The 21,434-nt window shown below is 43.2% G+C and overlaps 1 protein-coding gene across 2 annotated transcripts in view; it reads left to right on the forward strand.

The window, feature by feature from the left end:
* The window catches only part of LOC149081147 (uncharacterized), a 218,002-nt gene that overhangs the window by 153,852 nt on the left and 42,716 nt on the right, over positions 1 to 21,434 (forward strand). For both annotated transcript variants that reach the window (XM_089237931.1, XM_089237932.1), the window contains exon 7: positions 6,274 to 6,488. In XM_089237931.1, coding sequence (XP_089094057.1) covers positions 6,274 to 6,488 — 215 coding nt within the window. The remainder of the gene's footprint in view (positions 1 to 6,273; positions 6,489 to 21,434) is intronic.

Raw genomic sequence — 21,434 nt, forward strand, 5'->3', positions numbered from 1 at the left:
ACCAGACTCAGGCAAAGCTCACAACTGCTGATGCTGCCACCAGATGGCGACTTATACAAGGATGATGTCACTCTCCGCTACCATACAAAGGTTTTTAATAACTGGCTGATGCGAAGATATATTTTGGAAAGAGAGAAAATTCAACTGGCCCTGCGGGGAATCGAACCCACGTCCTTTCACTTTCTGGGTGAACGCACTAGACTACACAGGTACTGCTGCAGTTGTGAGCTTGGCCTGAGTCTGGTCCGGCCGTCTATGTACAGTCCCTTTCAGTGTACACGAGCTCTAAGGAAAGATTGAGAGATTCTGTGCCTCTGTTGTCTAGTGGTCTAGGGCGTTCAAATCTTCGCAACAGCCAGTTGTTAAAAACCTTTGTATGGTAGCGGAGAGTGACGTCATTAGGGTTCGCACATCCTTACAAACTCCTTAAAACGTCCTAACTTTTCATTTCCCTCTAGAAGGGCCCTTATAACTCCTTACTTTTTGCAGCCACTCCTTAGAAAGTTTTTTTTTTCTCTGAAGGGATGATCTTTCTTAGAATAGGCATTCCCCATGATGATGAATAGCATTGCCTAGAAAACTAAGGGGAAGCTTCCCCCCAATATAAAGAGGGAGAAAAGAGAAAAAAACAACCCCCTTCTCCTTTATAATAGGAAATGTGAAAGCAGGGGGATGGGATTGGAACATCCAATGGTTGTGCATACCTGCCAACTGTTACGATTTTGTCGTAATTAGTACGATTTTAGCAATGATATACATTTATATATATATTTAATATGACTATACGCTTTTGCTTCTAAAAATACAATTTTTTTTACCGAATCGCTAATTTTGACGTTTTCCTGCCTATGTCGCCAACTGGTCAACGTTGGAAATCGATGGTCCGTTGAACGACATCACTCCGCGGAACCAGTAGCCGAAAATTCCCCCACACCCAGCGGTGTTCAACTTTTTCTCACCGGGGAGTTTTTTTTTTGCTGGTGTGGCTTACGCAGAGAAACGATGTATCCAGCCGCCTATACAGTAACGCAGTATACTGAGTGCAGACCTCACAGCACTCCTATTTTTCCTACTATTTTCTTACTTTCGTCGTAATCGCCCTTTTTTACCGAAATTCTCTCCTACTATTTCTATTTTATCCTTCCCTTCTTTTGTTTACAGCCAATATCTCACTACCAGAAACCGCAAAATGTCACTGCTTTCCGCAATTTTTTTACAAATACAACGCCACAACAGGCAAAATGCCCAACGAGGTGGCTGAGAAAAAGATGCCCATAAAAATATGGATGTCATATATTTCAAAAATACAGCAACCAAATTAAAAATTCAATTAACAAAAATTATAAAAAATATATACACGTGATAAATATCATACAATGCCCATATAGAATACTTATGGTTGTCTTATTCTAAGTATGGATAGCTTCTCAATTTACCCCAACATGTTTATCGTATTTCTTTTTAAACGTGTCAATTGTGTTACAATTTACTACCTCCAGGGGTAAGCTATTCCATTTAGTAACAACCCTATTAGAGAAAAATTCCCTGCGATACCATAACCTTGCATTGTCTCTCACCAATCGATACTGGTGTCCCCTTGTAAAAGCAGTCGATTGGCGGTGTACTAAAAGTTCATGGTTCATCCTATCCATCCCATTGAAAATTTTGAACACTTTGATCATATCTCCTCGACACCTGCGTTCATCCAATGTAAACATATTCAAAAAATGAAGTCTCTCTTCATAACTCAAGCCCTGTGTGTCAATAAGGACATGCGTAGCTCTTCTCTGTACCCCTGCAACCAAGTCTATGCCCCTCTGTAGGTATGGTCTCCAAAACCTTACAGCATACTCCAGTCGAGGATGAACTAAGCCTCGAAAAAGTGGAAGAATGACTTTAGGAGAACGCGAAGAAACTTTTTTTGAAAATGAAACCAAGCATTCTATTTGTTGTTTTGACCACCACTGAACAATGTTCGGAAAACCTAAGCCGCTCGTCAATGAGAATTCCCAAATCGGTGACCGTAGTTGCATCCAGGATAGTGACACCATTCGACTCGTAAGAGAACCGACTCGTTGTTCGAACCAAAATGAGCGACCATGCACTAATCAATGCTAAATGTCATGCTCCATTCATTTGCCCATGCTGCAATCCTGTTTAGACTGGTCTGAAGCGACTCCCTATGGCTTTGATTCCCGATTACCCCCATTAACTTCACATCATCTGCGAATTTGCTAGTAATCCCATCGATACCCTTATCGAGTTTATCAATAAGAAGTGCAAAAAGTATGGGGCCAAGGACGCTTCTTTGAGTAACTCCACTTGTGACGTCTGTCCAACCAGAGAATTCCCCGTTCACCATAACTCGTTGCGACCTATCTCTTAACCACGATTCTATCCAATTCAGCAAGTTGCCCCCAATTCCAATCTCGTGTAAACGCTTCAAGAGTTTACCATGTTGGACACGATCGAATGCCTTCTGGAAATCAAGGTAAACAACATCTACATTTTTGCTTTTACCCAAAGCCTTAGTCACGTGATCATAGAAGTGAAGGAGGTTAGTTACACATGACTTCCCCTTCCTGAACCCATGCCGATTATCCGACAATACATTATTCTCGTCTATTCACTTCACAAACTGCCTTTTGATGATAATTTCCAAAATTTTCGAGAGGGAGCTCGTCAAACTTACTGGACGATAATTGGACACAGCTTCTCTACTACCCTTCTTAAATATCGGAACAACATTAGCAAGTTTCCAATCCCTTGCGACGATACCCTCAGCAACACTACACTACTCCTGTATATCTGTGCGACTGGAACCAACAATTCATTTGCACATTCCCTGAGGACCCTGGGATAGATATAATCTGGTCCTGGTGCTTTGCTTGCACATACATTTCTTAGAAGATTTAGGACCTCCACGTCTTCTACTTGAATATCATTGAGGGTTTTATTACCCCATGCAACACTTGTATATTGAATATCATTATCTCCATTAAAAACCGATGTGAAAAAGTCATTAAAAGCATTGCACATGCCTACATTGCTCTCTAACCTAGAGCCTCCTATCGAGAGGGGGCCAACCGTGTCCTTATATCCATTATTGACGTATCGAAGAAATGATTTTGGGTCAGAGCCAATGTTATCTGCCAACCTAGATTCAACTTCCTTTTTACTATCCCTTATTGCTTTCTTCAACAGTCTTCTTTATCAGTAAACAATGATAGGTCACCTCGTCCACTTTTATACTCTCTGAATGCTCTTTTCTTTTCAAGATAAAGGTTCCGCACGCTATGGATCCGTGAACCATAGAGGGTGGGATGTACAAACACGCTTTTTTCAAACAAAGAGTACGACGTCATGCAAAACAGAGGACAGCTTCGTACTAAATTCTACCCATTGACTTACCACCCCTACTGATTCCAACTGGTCTTTGATGTTTTGAGAGGAAGGTTAGTGGAAGTTTTCAAAGTTAGTTCTCCGAAAACAAGGAACCAGTCTTTTGTTATCAACCTTACACGAGGAAAAGTTACAGTGAAATCTGACTATACGATGATCACTGGAAGAAAACTCTTCCCCCACCAAAACATGTTCAACAAGATCCTCAGAACTAGTAAGAACTAAATCCAAAATAGCAGTACCCCTAGTGGCTTCTGATACATGCTGATACAAAAAATTTTCGAGCACCAACTTAAGAAAGTCTCTTTCGTATTGATCTCTAGATGAAAGGTTCTCCTAATCAATACCTGGATAATTGAAATCCCCTAGTATGAGAACCCTCTTACGCTTACACATGTAGGAAATTTCACCATGCAATTTGGCGATGTAGTTTGGATCCCTATTCGGTGGATTGTAACAAACCCCAACAACAAGTTTATGACGTCTTTTGTTCTCAAGCTCAACCCATATAGTGTATGGGTTGAGCTTGAGATATATTTTACGTGTTTTATCACATCGCAACTCGCTACTGAAAAAGAAATTTTTTTTTCAATTCCAACTGGAGCAGGGGACAACGTCAAGTGTATCTTTTCGCCGGCATGCCTTAAAGTGCTGGAAACTGACAGTCCAGTGGGGAAACTGAATCTGTTTCGCAGATCGGTTGCCGTAAATGAAAAGGCAAAAAAAGGAGGGAGGAACAGGCTCTATCCACATACCAGAGATTCCATGAGAGACTAGGTTTCTCTCTCGTGGAATCCAGTAACAAGCGTTCATCCCTGAAGCCAGGTTTTCCTAGAAGTAGGCTTTTGGCTCCGCGTGACCTTCTGATCTCGCTGCCCTGGGCTATAGCCCGCCCAGTCCTCCTGTAAATAGGGCATTGTCTTCAATAGCGAGGCATGATTAAAATTTGAGTGTTACAAAATAAAATTGAGAAAAAAACAAAAATCAGTTTAAAAAAAAATTGGCAGATCTAATTTAATATTTCTGGAACTAATAGAGATATGAATTATTAGTACAGAGTATACTCTCGCTAATCTGGCACATATCACACCAGGGTATACTGGGTTATCAAAATAGCAGAATTACTGCAAGTTGATTGAAAAACCATTTAAATAACAAACTCCTGCTCATGAACATGTGTGCTGATATGTTTATCTCTTCTATGCTCGAAAAAAAACCAGCCTAAAAACGCAGGATTACTGGTGGGATTAAACGTCTATCTCTATACGTAGTAGTATTTGAAACTTTATTTTTGAAGACAAAGAATATGTATTTCCTTCACATAAATTTTCATAAATTGTGTGTACAAAGCTGGCAATTTTTAATGAATTTTTTTTTTTTAATTTTATTGTCTCGTTTGAAAATTAGAAGAGGTAAATGAGGAAGTTAAAGGTATTGTTTGTTTGGTGTGTTATAAAATTTTCTTTGAATTTCTAAAATTGTAATCCCTATTCATGTTGAGCAATAGATTTGACCAGCCCTGATACAGAGGTGTCCAAAGTGATAAGTTATACTGTATCATGTTGAAGTTTTACTGTCAGTGGAATTTTTCGAATGAGAGATCATCTTCCATTCATGCCTCAAAGTTTGAAAACTGCAGAAAACCAACTTCAACTGACCACTACTGTGCCGTCAACAGGTTTCTGACCTTGAACCTCTGGATGAGAGTCCAGCATGATCACCACACTAGGCATAACTGCCTGACTCTGTAGACTACTACTGCTGAACCAGACATGCACCTCGTCCATATTCCTCTGTGGAACCTCTAACGAATTGGTGCGTGTATGTGCAGTGAAACCTGGCATGAAGTTTGTTTCTGTGTAAATGCTTATGTGTAGTGCTGCCATCTTGCCACCAGTTTTTCTAACTATGAGTGAAGTGTAATGATTGAATGGTTTATCGTTGTAGGTCTGTTGCTCTCTGTGGCGAGACTTTTTAAAAGGTAGATCGGCTAGCATTCGCACCTTGAAGTTGGGAACCACAGGAAACCAACTTCAGCCAACCACTACTGTGGTGATGGTGGGGCTCTGTAGACTTCTGGATCTTTTCCAATGATAATGGTTTCTAACAGAAAGAAAAAATTGTTTTAAATTTTCATTAAAACTTATTTGAAAAATCAAAATATTAATTTAAAAAAAAATTGTTTATCAGTTTAGAAAGAAAATCCTCAATTGGATTTGGAACCAAAATTATGTAAGCAACAACATTTAAAGATATGTAATCTCTATTTTTTGCTATGCTGTAAAACTAAACCACAAACCCCTTTTGATCTTGTCCCTATGGAAGAAATACATTTGAGCTTTTTCTCTCCCTTCTTTCTGTACTCTTCATTGGTGACCCTGTAAAATAAGTCTCTTTCTTCTCCTTTTACCTCAGCATTATTTTTTATTTTTTCTTCCTCACTAGGGTTCTAGGATTAGGAAAATATATTGTATAGCATTCATACAGGAAGAGGGTGGCAGAGAGAGGAATGGCAATTTTATTTCCCTTCATTTCCCCATGTGTAAGGCTGGTATTACACTATAAAAGTTTGATAAAAGTCCTTTTATAAAACTTGAAAAATGCAGCCAATAAGGTCACAGGTTGCATTTTCTAGAATGTAGCCAATAACCTTATTGGTTAGATTTTTCAAGTTTTATAAAAGGGATTTTATCAAACTTTTATAACGTAATACTGGCCTAAATAATGATGTTACTTTTTTCGATTTGCCTCTGCTAGTTAAATTGCACATTGTCTAAATTTGTTGCCAAAAGCCTGCTTGTATAAAGGGGTTAAATATATACTGCTATTTCAGGTCAGCTTTTAATTTTTCTACTGTGCTTTTTTTTTCAGGCTGAATTTTTATGTGGACACTCTTAATCAAAATCCAAAAACAGCATCAGTAGGAAAAAATATGCGTAATGTACAAGAATTCAATTTTGGTAAGTTTTTTGTGAATGAAGGAACAAATGATGACCTATGCTCAAACACTAAGAGCAAAGAAAAACGATTTTCACCACCCTCACCAGTTTTGGTGAAAAGAGGAAGAATTTTGCCCCATAGAAAAGGTAATTATTTTTTAAATATTAACATAGGATACATGAGTGGATCAGATGAAAGTGGAATAGTTATAATTTGGTTTATTTTTGTATGATTGTGGTGAAACTTCATGTTTATGTAGCGGTAGAGCGGGTGGATAAGGAAGGCAACTCCTACTGCAGAATGGACTTGCCCTAGGTAGTCATGCAGAATCATTTGATATATGCTGGCTGTCAGCCAACACTAATCATCCAACAGGCAATCAGTTGTTTTCTCATCTGTGTCTGCGAAATGTTTGCAAGTAAGGCCCCTTTCACACGGAGCAGATGCGGACGCGGGTCCGCATACCCTTTCAAACGAGCACTGAAGATGCAGACGAATCGCCCGCATCTTTAGTTCGAAATTCGTGCATAAAACCTGTTTTTTTCGCAATTTTTGTAATTATTTTTCTCCTTCACCCCTGATTCAGTGCCCATAGGCATTCTTTGGCGGTTTTTATCATTGAGCCTAAAGATGCCTCCATTCCGATCCTCACAAGTAGTCGATGGGAGAAAATATCTTAAAATATTTTCAAAAAATTTTGAAAAAAAATCTTTGAAAGAAAATTCCAAAAACACATCCAATGTTCGAAAAATCCAATCCAAAAACATCCAAAACATTCGATGTTCCAAAAAAAAAAAAAAAATTCAGCAAATATCAAAGAATTTGCAAGTATAAAAAAAGGGAGGGGTTGGGACTTTCAAAATGTCTGTGCTTAGAAATATTCACATCACAATTCTGTCTTAGGCCGGGATTACACTATAAAAGTTTTGTAAAAGCTCTTTGATAAAACGTGAAAAATTCAACCATTAAGATCACCGGTTGCATTTGCTTGAATGCAACCGATGCGCCTATTGGTTGAATTTTTCAACTTTTATAAAAGATCTTTTACAAAACCTTATAGTATAATCCCGGCCTCAAGTATGGATTACACTATAAAAATTTTATAATAATTCTTTTAAAAAAGCAACTAATATATTTATCGGTTGCACTTGCAATTTATTAGTTGCTTTTTTCAAGTTTTATAAAATAACTTTCATAAACCTTTTAGAGTGAAATCCCATCCTTAGATTAGTCACTTCTGAAATATAAAATTTCATTTTTTTAAGTTTATAGACTAAATATTGAGTAAAATATACTTGTAGGTATTCGGGGGGAACCACCAAAACTATTCAAGCGCTAGGGTCTTCAAACGTCTTAATCCGGCCCTGAGTGAACACCGTACGTGGATAACGTTGTTTAATAAAAGTATTTTTTTTTAAAGTTTAAAAAAATTAACAGATTAAAAATTTAAAAAAATAACAAATATTTAAAATAATATTTCAGATATTTATATTTGTTTAAATAATTTTAAAAATTTAAAAAGAAAAAAATTAAATTTTTTAAATTAAATTTAAAACTTATTAAAGTATGTAGTCAATTAAATATTCGTAATGAACAGAACGGCTTATAATTTTGGTCCCGTCAGTGGCCGTTGTTGACAGGTTTTATTGTATAAAATTGTGAAATATGGACAAAAGGCAGTTGAAGTTGCTATATCTCAATCTCAGAAGGAAACGAAGGGATGCACGTATGTAGGTACATTATATTAATGAGCAGGGACCATCATATGGTGTTTTTAAGGGTTTCAAAACCACAAGCACGGCACATGTCCCTGGACTTGCATCTTTCTTCACCTTCGAAACTTTGAGAGGGTCTTTGTCTTTTAAAAGAATACCTATAATATTTATAGCCGTGAGTATTATTATAGGTATTCTTTTAAAATCTTTTAAATAAAAATTGTGTGGTTAGCATCATTCCCCCCCCCCCCCACAAAGGTGAGGCTGACAGTGCTCCAGCCCAGGGGGGACCGGGATGGATTCCCACAATTTTTTGCTTTTTCACACTAAAAAGTGGGGGGGGGGGGCTGGGAAAATTCTAGTATATAGGCCTGCTAGAGATCCTAGCTTAATTGGCCCTTCTGTAGGATGTGATTAGTACAAGTTAGTTACCCAGAGAGAGAGAGAGACCCGGCGAATGTGATTCGCCATACGGAATTTGGCAATTTTTCATTTGCTTAGTTTGAGGGTTCAAGTGGAGTAGTAGTTGAAAACTTCTTCCTGGTTGAAAAAATGGGCTGATGGCAGTGAGTATTGATCAAGTAAATTTGGGCAGTTACAGGAAAAATTTGGTTAATAGTTTGTTCGAAACACTGAGATTCTGCCGTGATTCAGAATGTGAGCTGGCTTCCAATCTCCTAATGACTCTCATGTGAGAAGTTTTCTAAGCTTTGTAAACGAGGATTCACACTGCAATGTGGGTGACTAGTTCATACTTTAGTTTTTAGTATGGCTTCGAAGTTGGTGGGTTCGTGCAAATGTCTCCTGCTAGAGATGCATTATCGAGAGGTAGATTTGCAATGATATAGTTGTATTTTGTTTATGATTCTGTTATCGGTTTCGGAGGGGCCAACTGGATTGTGCTTTTACACATTACGAACCATAATGAAACATCATGTACATTGAATGGCCACTCGCCTTTGCCATGGTAGTTTCTTTTGCCTCACTTCTGATGTTGCCAATCTTTAGTTGATCCATGAGATTGTTTTGTTTATATACATATACACTTTATTTACAACAGATATTTACATAATACAAACCGGAATGCTGGAAGAGAAATATATAGCCCATGCAGGGAGAGGCAGAGACATATGCATTGGTGAGCAACAACAACCAACATGCAGAACCTGGCGGCTTTGACTCCAGATTTTTGTGGTGTTGCCACCAGCAGAAAATAGAATAATAATCATGTAAGCTGGGGAGATACCACAGCGCCATCATGTGCGTCGCACTACATGATTATCAAACGGGCTTGCATGGGATATGAATTCTGTTTCAAGGTTCTGTTATGAACTTTTGGGTTATGAGGTTGCGTGATTTGGATAAAATGATGGATTCAGGATAATTGATTAATTTCTTAAAATAATTATTTATTTACAACACGAAACATAAGACGAAATAAAAAAAATCTACGGAGCGACATGTTAAGCTCTTGATCGCTTCTCCTGCGATTTCCCGCGCGACAATCCAATGGCGTCGGCTTTACAAGTGCCGCCATCTGTGAGATAAAATACAAATCGAATCTCACCACATGAAAAGTCCAGAACATTTGGAACACTGTACCGGTCTTTCACAGTCTGTGCATTTAAAGCTCGGTAATCACCAACTGGACGCCATTCATCACTGTCCTTTTTCGGGACCAAGTGCAGAGGTGATGCATAGCAGCTGTTAGATGGTCGTAAATGGCCGAGGTCAAGCATCTGCTGAAATTCTTGCTTCACGATTTTCAATCGATCAGGAGGTAGACGTCTTGGTTTGGCATGCACAGGTGGACCAACAGTCTCGATATGATGCACGACAGAGTGTTTCACAGGTTGTCCTGGTTGTGGTGGTTTGATGATGTCGGGAAACTTGTTGAGAAGGCTGTGGTAGATGGTGTCACCTTCGATGAGTTTGATTGAGTGAACTTCAGCAATGTGAAGATCACAGTCAGCATTGAGTTTTGTTGTCCTATCCAGCAAACATCGTCGTCGGAGATCCGGAACAAGATCAAAGTTGAACAGAAAGTCTGCCCCAATGATGGGTGTGGAAACATTAGCCAGTAGGAAAGTCCAAGTGAAATTACGACGGAGATTGAAATCTAATGTCACCCTCTTTTGACCATAAACACTAATGGATGAAGCATTAGCAGCAGAGAGCTTCATAGTGGCGTCGCGGCGTCGTTGTGATGGTGATGCCGGAAGAATAGAAACATCGGATCCAGTGTCAATCAGGAATCGAATTTTGGAATTTCTGTCCATGGTAAAAAGGCGACGAGATGCCTGTGGCAAGGAGCATGTCGCGATTACTCCTCGCCCGCCCCGTTTTTTTGAAACTTGCACGGCGACACGCACTTTTTGGCGTTGTTGCCGAATTTGTTGTGATACCAGCAGTTTTCCGATCGTGGATGCGGACTGCGCGCACGTGAGGTACGTTGGCGAGAGTTGCTACGCGAACGCAGGACGTTTTTCAACTCGCGGCGTAACTGAGCCACTTCGTCCCGAAGTTGCGCGACGGAATCCGGCTGTTGCGGTTTCTCAACTGCGTCAACATGCTGAGGGTTCACTTCATGAATTTTGTCGGCGAGTTGAGCAGCTTTCTCGAGAACGAGTGGAGTGACAGCAGCGAGAATGGACTGAGTTGATGCCGGTAGGTGTTGGAGAAAAAGCTCCATCAGCAATTCGTCGGAGACAGAATGCGATTCTGCTCGTCGTCGCAATTCGCGGAGAATGTCGGATGGTTTCCTATCTCCCAATGACCCGCATGTTAAGAGCTTTCGAAGTTGAGTGGACGACGACTCGCTCGACCGTTTAATCAGTTCCGATTTCAGCCTTTCATACGGATCCGTGGCCGGCGGATTAACGAGAATGTCCCGGACAAGAGCCGCACTCTCCGGAGGCAGATTCGCGACAACATAGTTGTACTTTGTGACAGATTCGGTTATCGGTTTCGGAACAGCGAGAGCGAAAGTGCTTTCACACATGATAAACCACAGCGCTGGATCATGGTGGTTAAAAAGTGGTACCTGAACGGCACTTACTTCCATGATGGAAATCCAGGAAAAGTGATGTCAAGTTCCGGAAAGCGAAAGTTCACTCACGGGAAACACCAGTAGATTGCCTCGTGCTGCAGTGAAGAAACTGGAACTTGTTTGAAGTCCGCGGTCACCATACTTTGGGTTATGAGGTTGCGTGATTTGGATAAAATGATGGATTCAGGATAATTGATTAATTTCTTAAAATAATTATTTATTTACAACACGAAACATAAGACGAAATAAAAAAAATCTACGGAGCGACATGTTAAGCTCTTGATGGTTTGATCGCTTCTCCTGCGATTTCCCGCGCGACAATCCAATGGCGTCGGCTTTACAAGTGCCGCCATCTGTGAGATAAAATACAAATCGATTCTCACCACATGAAAAGTCCAGAACATTTGGAACACTGTACCGGTCTTTCACAGTCTGTGCATTTAAAGCTCGGTAATCACCAACTGGACGCCATTCATCACTGTCCTTTTTCGGGACCAAGTGCAGAGGTGATGCATAGCAGCTGTTAGATGGTCGTAAATGGCCGAGGTCAAGCATCTGCTGAAATTCTTGCTTCACGATTTTCAATCGATCAGGAGGTAGACGTCTTGGTTTGGCATGCACAGGTGGACCAACAGTCTCGATATGATGCACGACAGAGTGTTTCACAGGTTGTCCTGGTTGTGGTGGTTTGATGATGTCGGGAAACTTGTTGAGAAGGCTGTGGTAGATGGTGTCACCTTCGATGAGTTTGATTGAGTGAACTTCAGCAATGTGAAGATCACAGTCAGCATTGAGTTTTGTTGTCCTATCCAGCAAACATCGTCGTCGGAGATCCGGAACAAGATCAAAGTTGAACAGAAAGTCTGCCCCAATGATGGGTGTGGAAACATTAGCCAGTAGGAAAGTCCAAGTGAAATTACGACGGAGATTGAAATCTAATGTCACCCTCTTTTGACCATAAACACTAATGGATGAAGCATTAGCAGCAGAGAGCTTCATAGTGGCGTCGCGGCGTCGTTGTGATGGTGATGCCGGAAGAATAGAAACATCGGATCCAGTGTCAATCAGGAATCGAATTTTGGAATTTCTGTCCATGGTAAAAAGGCGACGAGATGCCTGTGGCAAGGAGCATGTCGCGATTACTCCTCGCCCGCCCCGTTTTTTTGAAACTTGCACGGCGACACGCACTTTTTGGCGTTGTTGCCGAATTTGTTGTGATACCAGCAGTTTTCCGATCGTGGATGCGGACTGCGCGCACGTGAGGTACGTTGGCGAGAGTTGCTACGCGAACGCAGGACGTTTTTCAACTCGCGGCGTAACTGAGCCACTTCGTCCCGAAGTTGCGCGACGGAATCCGGCTGTTGCGGTTTCTCAACTGCGTCAACATGCTGAGGGTTCACTTCATGAATTTTGTCGGCGAGTTGAGCAGCTTTCTCGAGAACGAGTGGAGTGACAGCAGCGAGAATGGACTGAGTTGATGCCGGTAGGTGTTGGAGAAAAAGCTCCATCAGCAATTCGTCGGAGACAGAATGCGATTCTGCTCGTCGTCGCAATTCGCGGAGAATGTCGGATGGTTTCCTATCTCCCAATGACCCGCATGTTAAGAGCTTTCGAAGTTGAGTGGACGACGACTCGCTCGACCGTTTAATCAGTTCCGATTTCAGCCTTTCATACGGATCCGTGGCCGGCGGATTAACGAGAATGTCCCGGACAAGAGCCGCACTCTCCGGAGGCAGATTCGCGACAACATAGTTGTACTTTGTGACAGATTCGGTTATCGGTTTCGGAACAGCGAGAGCGAAAGTGCTTTCACACATGATAAACCACAGCGCTGGATCATGGTGGTTAAAAAGTGGTACCTGAACGGCACTTACTTCCATGATGGAAATCCAGGAAAAGTGATGTCAAGTTCCGGAAAGCGAAAGTTCACTCACGGGAAACACCAGTAGATTGCCTCGTGCTGCAGTGAAGAAACTGGAACTTGTTTGAAGTCCGCGGTCACCATACTTTGGGTTATGAGGTTGCGTGATTTGGATAAAATGATGGATTCAGGATAATTGATTAATTTCTTAAAATAATTATTTATTTACAACACGAAACATAAGACGAAATAAAAAAAATCTACGGAGCGACATGTTAAGCTCTTGATGGTTTGATCGCTTCTCCTGCGATTTCCCGCGCGACAATCCAATGGCGTCGGCTTTACAAGTGCCGCCATCTGTGAGATAAAATACAAATCGAATCTCACCACATGAAAAGTCCAGAACATTTGGAACACTGTACCGGTCTTTCACAGTCTGTGCATTTAAAGCTCGGTAATCACCAACTGGACGCCATTCATCACTGTCCTTTTTCGGGACCAAGTGCAGAGGTGATGCATAGCAGCTGTTAGATGGTCGTAAATGGCCGAGGTCAAGCATCTGCTGAAATTCTTGCTTCACGATTTTCAATCGATCAGGAGGTAGACGTCTTGGTTTGGCATGCACAGGTGGACCAACAGTCTCGATATGATGCACGACAGAGTGTTTCACAGGTTGTCCTGGTTGTGGTGGTTTGATGATGTCGGGAAACTTGTTGAGAAGGCTGTGGTAGATGGTGTCACCTTCGATGAGTTTGATTGAGTGAACTTCAGCAATGTGAAGATCACAGTCAGCATTGAGTTTTGTTGTCCTATCCAGCAAACATCGTCGTCGGAGATCCGGAACAAGATCAAAGTTGAACAGAAAGTCTGCCCCAATGATGGGTGTGGAAACATTAGCCAGTAGGAAAGTCCAAGTGAAATTACGACGGAGATTGAAATCTAATGTCACCCTCTTTTGACCATAAACACTAATGGATGAAGCATTAGCAGCAGAGAGCTTCATAGTGGCGTCGCGGCGTCGTTGTGATGGTGATGCCGGAAGAATAGAAACATCGGATCCAGTGTCAATCAGGAATCGAATTTTGGAATTTCTGTCCATGGTAAAAAGGCGACGAGATGCCTGTGGCAAGGAGCATGTCGCGATTACTCCTCGCCCGCCCCGTTTTTTTGAAACTTGCACGGCGACACGCACTTTTTGGCGTTGTTGCCGAATTTGTTGTGATACCAGCAGTTTTCCGATCGTGGATGCGGACTGCGCGCACGTGAGGTACGTTGGCGAGAGTTGCTACGCGAACGCAGGACGTTTTTCAACTCGCGGCGTAACTGAGCCACTTCGTCCCGAAGTTGCGCGACGGAATCCGGCTGTTGCGGTTTCTCAACTGCGTCAACATGCTGAGGGTTCACTTCATGAATTTTGTCGGCGAGTTGAGCAGCTTTCTCGAGAACGAGTGGAGTGACAGCAGCGAGAATGGACTGAGTTGATGCCGGTAGGTGTTGGAGAAAAAGCTCCATCAGCAATTCGTCGGAGACAGAATGCGATTCTGCTCGTCGTCGCAATTCGCGGAGAATGTCGGATGGTTTCCTATCTCCCAATGACCCGCATGTTAAGAGCTTTCGAAGTTGAGTGGACGACGACTCGCTCGACCGTTTAATCAGTTCCGATTTCAGCCTTTCATACGGATCCGTGGCCGGCGGATTAACGAGAATGTCCCGGACAAGAGCCGCACTCTCCGGAGGCAGATTCGCGACAACATAGTTGTACTTTGTGACAGATTCGGTTATCGGTTTCGGAACAGCGAGAGCGAAAGTGCTTTCACACATGATAAACCACAGCGCTGGATCATGGTGGTTAAAAAGTGGTACCTGAACGGCACTTACTTCCATGATGGAAATCCAGGAAAAGTGATGTCAAGTTCCGGAAAGCGAAAGTTCACTCACGGGAAACACCAGTAGATTGCCTCGTGCTGCAGTGAAGAAACTGGAACTTGTTTGAAGTCCGCGGTCACCATACTTTGGGTTATGAGGTTGCGTGATTTGGATAAAATGATGGATTCAGGATAATTGATTAATTTCTTAAAATAATTATTTATTTACAACACGAAACATAAGACGAAATAAAAAAAATCTACGGAGCGACATGTTAAGCTCTTGATGGTTTGATCGCTTCTCCTGCGATTTCCCGCGCGACAATCCAATGGCGTCGGCTTTACAAGTGCCGCCATCTGTGAGATAAAATACAAATCGAATCTCACCACATGAAAAGTCCAGAACATTTGGAACACTGTACCGGTCTTTCACAGTCTGTGCATTTAAAGCTCGGTAATCACCAACTGGACGCCATTCATCACTGTCCTTTTTCGGGACCAAGTGCAGAGGTGATGCATAGCAGCTGTTAGATGGTCGTAAATGGCCGAGGTCAAGCATCTGCTGAAATTCTTGCTTCACGATTTTCAATCGATCAGGAGGTAGACGTCTTGGTTTGGCATGCACAGGTGGACCAACAGTCTCGATATGATGCACGACAGAGTGTTTCACAGGTTGTCCTGGTTGTGGTGGTTTGATGATGTCGGGAAACTTGTTGAGAAGGCTGTGGTAGATGGTGTCACCTTCGATGAGTTTGATTGAGTGAACTTCAGCAATGTGAAGATCACAGTCAGCATTGAGTTTTGTTGTCCTATCCAGCAAACATCGTCGTCGGAGATCCGGAACAAGATCAAAGTTGAACAGAAAGTCTGCCCCAATGATGGGTGTGGAAACATTAGCCAGTAGGAAAGTCCAAGTGAAATTACGACGGAGATTGAAATCTAATGTCACCCTCTTTTGACCATAAACACTAATGGATGAAGCATTAGCAGCAGAGAGCTTCATAGTGGCGTCGCGGCGTCGTTGTGATGGTGATGCCGGAAGAATAGAAACATCGGATCCAGTGTCAATCAGGAATCGAATTTTGGAATTTCTGTCCATGGTAAAAAGGCGACGAGATGCCTGTGGCAAGGAGCATGTCGCGATTACTCCTCGCCCGCCCCGTTTTTTTGAAACTTGCACGGCGACACGCACTTTTTGGCGTTGTTGCCGAATTTGTTGTGATACCAGCAGTTTTCCGATCGTGGATGCGGACTGCGCGCACGTGAGGTACGTTGGCGAGAGTTGCTACGCGAACGCAGGACGTTTTTCAACTCGCGGCGTAACTGAGCCACTTCGTCCCGAAGTTGCGCGACGGAATCCGGCTGTTGCGGTTTCTCAACTGCGTCAACATGCTGAGGGTTCACTTCATGAATTTTGTCGGCGAGTTGAGCAGCTTTCTCGAGAACGAGTGGAGTGACAGCAGCGAGAATGGACTGAGTTGATGCCGGTAGGTGTTGGAGAAAAAGCTCCATCAGCAATTCGTCGGAGACAGAATGCGATTCTGCTCGTCGTCGCAATTCGCGGAGAATGTCGGATGGTTTCCTATCTCCCAATGACCCGCATGTTAAGAGCTTTCGAAGTTGAGTGGACGACGACTCGCTCGACCGTTTAATCAGTTCCGATTTCAGCCTTTCATACGGATCCGTGGCCGGCGGATTAACGAGAATGTCCCGGACAAGAGCCGCACTCTCCGGAGGCAGATTCGCGACAACATAGTTGTACTTTGTGACAGATTCGGTTATCGGTTTCGGAACAGCGAGAGCGAAAGTGCTTTCACACATGATAAACCACAGCGCTGGATCATGGTGGTTAAAAAGTGGTACCTGAACGGCACTTACTTCCATGATGGAAATCCAGGAAAAGTGATGTCAAGTTCCGGAAAGCGAAAGTTCACTCACGGGAAACACCAGTAGATTGCCTCGTGCTGCAGTGAAGAAACTGGAACTTGTTTGAAGTCCGCGGTCACCATACTTTGGGTTATGAGGTTGCGTGATTTGGATAAAATGATGGATTCAGGATAATTGATTAATTTCTTAAAATAATTATTTATTTACAACACGAAACATAAGACGAAATAAAAAAAATCTACGGAGCGACATGTTAAGCTCTTGATGGTTTGATCGCTTCTCCTGCGATTTCCCGCGCGACAATCCAATGGCGTCGGCTTTACAAGTGCCGCCATCTGTGAGATAAAATACAAATCGAATCTCACCACATGAAAAGTCCAGAACATTTGGAACACTGTACCGGTCTTTCACAGTCTGTGCATTTAAAGCTCGGTAATCACCAACTGGACGCCATTCATCACTGTCCTTTTTCGGGACCAAGTGCAGAGGTGATGCATAGCAGCTGTTAGATGGTCGTAAATGGCCGAGGTCAAGCATCTGCTGAAATTCTTGCTTCACGATTTTCAATCGATCAGGAGGTAGACGTCTTGGTTTGGCATGCACAGGTGGACCAACAGTCTCGATATGATGCACGACAGAGTGTTTCACAGGTTGTCCTGGTTGTGGTGGTTTGATGATGTCGGGAAACTTGTTGAGAAGGCTGTGGTAGATGGTGTCACCTTCGATGAGTTTGATTGAGTGAACTTCAGCAATGTGAAGATCACAGTCAGCATTGAGTTTTGTTGTCCTATCCAGCAAACATCGTCGTCGGAGATCCGGAACAAGATCAAAGTTGAACAGAAAGTCTGCCCCAATGATGGGTGTGGAAACATTAGCCAGTAGGAAAGTCCAAGTGAAATTACGACGGAGATTGAAATCTAATGTCACCCTCTTTTGACCATAAACACTAATGGATGAAGCATTAGCAGCAGAGAGCTTCATAGTGGCGTCGCGGCGTCGTTGTGATGGTGATGCCGGAAGAATAGAAACATCGGATCCAGTGTCAATCAGGAATCGAATTTTGGAATTTCTGTCCATGGTAAAAAGGCGACGAGATGCCTGTGGCAAGGAGCATGTCGCGATTACTCCTCGCCCGCCCCGTTTTTTTGAAACTTGCACGGCGACACGCACTTTTTGGCGTTGTTGCCGAATTTGTTGTGATACCAGCAGTTTTCCGATCGTGGATGCGGACTGCGCGCACGTGAGGTACGTTGGCGAGAGTTGCTACGCGAACGCAGGACGTTTTTCAACTCGCGGCGTAACTGAGCCACTTCGTCCCGAAGTTGCGCGACGGAATCCGGCTGTTGCGGTTTCTCAACTGCGTCAACATGCTGAGGGTTCACTTCATGAATTTTGTCGGCGAGTTGAGCAGCTTTCTCGAGAACGAGTGGAGTGACAGCAGCGAGAATGGACTGAGTTGATGCCGGTAGGTGTTGGAGAAAAAGCTCCATCAGCAATTCGTCGGAGACAGAATGCGATTCTGCTCGTCGTCGCAATTCGCGGAGAATGTCGGATGGTTTCCTATCTCCCAATGACCCGCATGTTAAGAGCTTTCGAAGTTGAGTGGACGACGACTCGCTCGACCGTTTAATCAGTTCCGATTTCAGCCTTTCATACGGATCCGTGGCCGGCGGATTAACGAGAATGTCCCGGACAAGAGCCGCACTCTCCGGAGGCAGATTCGCGACAACATAGTTGTACTTTGTGACAGATTCGGTTATCGGTTTCGGAACAGCGAGAGCGAAAGTGCTTTCACACATGATAAACCACAGCGCTGGATCATGGTGGTTAAAAAGTGGTACCTGAACGGCACTTACTTCCATGATGGAAATCCAGGAAAAGTGATGTCAAGTTCCGGAAAGCGAAAGTTCACTCACGGGAAACACCAGTAGATTGCCTCGTGCTGCAGTGAAGAAACTGGAACTTGTTTGAAGTCCGCGGTCACCATACTTTGGGTTATGAGGTTGCGTGATTTGGATAAAATGATGGATTCAGGATAATTGATTAATTTCTTAAAATAATTATTTATTTACAACACGAAACATAAGACGAAATAAAAAAAATCTACGGAGCGACATGTTAAGCTCTTGATGGTTTGATCGCTTCTCCTGCGATTTCCCGCGCGACAATCCAATGGCGTCGGCTTTACAAGTGCCGCCATCTGTGAGATAAAATACAAATCGAATCTCACCACATGAAAAGTCCAGAACATTTGGAACACTGTACCGGTCTTTCACAGTCTGTGCATTTAAAGCTCGGTAATCACCAACTGGACGCCATTCATCACTGTCCTTTTTCGGGACCAAGTGCAGAGGTGATGCATAGCAGCTGTTAGATGGTCGTAAATGGCCGAGGTCAAGCATCTGCTGAAATTCTTGCTTCACGATTTTCAATCGATCAGGAGGTAGACGTCTTGGTTTGGCATGCACAGGTGGACCAACAGTCTCGATATGATGCACGACAGAGTGTTTCACAGGTTGTCCTGGTTGTGGTGGTTTGATGATGTCGGGAAACTTGTTGAGAAGGCTGTGGTAGATGGTGTCACCTTCGATGAGTTTGATTGAGTGAACTTCAGCAATGTGAAGATCACAGTCAGCATTGAGTTTTGTTGTCCTATCCAGCAAACATCGTCGTCGGAGATCCGGAACAAGATCAAAGTTGAACAGAAAGTCTGCCCCAATGATGGGTGTGGAAACATTAGCCAGTAGGAAAGTCCAAGTGAAATTACGACGGAGATTGAAATCTAATGTCACCCTCTTTTGACCATAAACACTAATGGATGAAGCATTAGCAGCAGAGAGCTTCATAGTGGCGTCGCGGCGTCGTTGTGATGGTGATGCCGGAAGAATAGAAACATCGGATCCAGTGTCAATCAGGAATCGAATTTTGGAATTTCTGTCCATGGTAAAAAGGCGACGAGATGCCTGTGGCAAGGAGCATGTCGCGATTACTCCTCGCCCGCCCCGTTTTTTTGAAACTTGCACGGCGACACGCACTTTTTGGCGTTGTTGCCGAATTTGTTGTGATACCAGCAGTTTTCCGATCGTGGATGCGGACTGCGCGCACGTGAGGTACGTTGGCGAGAGTTGCTACGCGAACGCAGGACGTTTTTCAACTCGCGGCGTAACTGAGCCACTTCGTCCCGAAGTTGCGCGACGGAATCCGGCTGTTGCGGTTTCTCAACTGCGTCAACATGCTGAGGGTTCACTTCATGAATTTTGTCGGCGAGTTGAGCAGCTTTCTCGAGAACGAGTGGAGTGACAGCAGCGAGAATGGACTGAGTTGATGCCGGTAGGTGTTGGAGAAAAAGCTCCATCAGCAATTCGTCGGAGACAGAATGCGATTCTGCTCGTCGTCGCAATTCGCGGAGAATGTCGGATGGTTTCCTATCTCCCAATGACCCGCATGTTAAGAGCTTTCGAAGTTGAGTGGACGACGACTCGCTCGACCGTTTAATCAGTTCCGATTTCAGCCTTTCATACGGATCCGTGGCCGGCGGATTAACGAGAATGTCCCGGACAAGAGCCGCACTCTCCGGAGGCAGATTCGCGACAACATAGTTGTACTTTGTGACAGATTCGGTTATCGGTTTCGGAACAGCGAGAGCGAAAGTGCTTTCACACATGATAAACCACAGCGCTGGATCATGGTGGTTAAAAAGTGGTACCTGAACGGCACTTACTTCCATGATGGAAATCCAGGAAAAGTGATGTCAAGTTCCGGAAAGCGAAAGTTCACTCACGGGAAACACCAGTAGATTGCCTCGTGCTGCAGTGAAGAAACTGGAACTTGTTTGAAGTCCGCGGTCACCATACTTTGGGTTATGAGGTTGCGTGATTTGGATAAAATGATGGATTCAGGATAATTGATTAATTTCTTAAAATAATTATTTATTTACAACACGAAACATAAGACGAAATAAAAAAAATCTACGGAGCGACATGTTAAGCTCTTGATGGTTTGATCGCTTCTCCTGCGATTTCCCGCGCGACAATCCAATGGCGTCGGCTTTACAAGTGCCGCCATCTGTGAGATAAAATACAAATCGAATCTCACCACATGAAAAGTCCAGAACATTTGGAACACTGTACCGGTCTTTCACAGTCTGTGCATTTAAAGCTCGGTAATCACCAACTGGACGCCATTCATCACTGTCCTTTTTCGGGACCAAGTGCAGAGGTGATGCATAGCAGCTGTTAGATGGTCGTAAATGGCCGAGGTCAAGCATCTGCTGAAATTCTTGCTTCACGATTTTCAATCGATCAGGAGGTAGACGTCTTGGTTTGGCATGCACAGGTGGACCAACAGTCTCGATATGATGCACGACAGAGTGTTTCACAGGTTGTCCTGGTTGTGGTGGTTTGATGATGTCGGGAAACTTGTTGAGAAGGCTGTGGTAGATGGTGTCACCTTCGATGAGTTTGATTGAGTGAACTTCAGCAATGTGAAGATCACAGTCAGCATTGAGTTTTGTTGTCCTATCCAGCAAACATCGTCGTCGGAGATCCGGAACAAGATCAAAGTTGAACAGAAAGTCTGCCCCAATGATGGGTGTGGAAACATTAGCCAGTAGGAAAGTCCAAGTGAAATTACGACGGAGATTGAAATCTAATGTCACCCTCTTTTGACCATAAACACTAATGGATGAAGCATTAGCAGCAGAGAGCTTCATAGTG

Source organism: Pholcus phalangioides, unplaced genomic scaffold (genome assembly GCF_987345545.1).
Source record: "Pholcus phalangioides strain wild (caught in Gottingen) unplaced genomic scaffold, Ppha-v1.0 ptg000010l_1, whole genome shotgun sequence".
Classification (NCBI taxonomy): Eukaryota; Metazoa; Arthropoda; class Arachnida; order Araneae; family Pholcidae; genus Pholcus; species Pholcus phalangioides.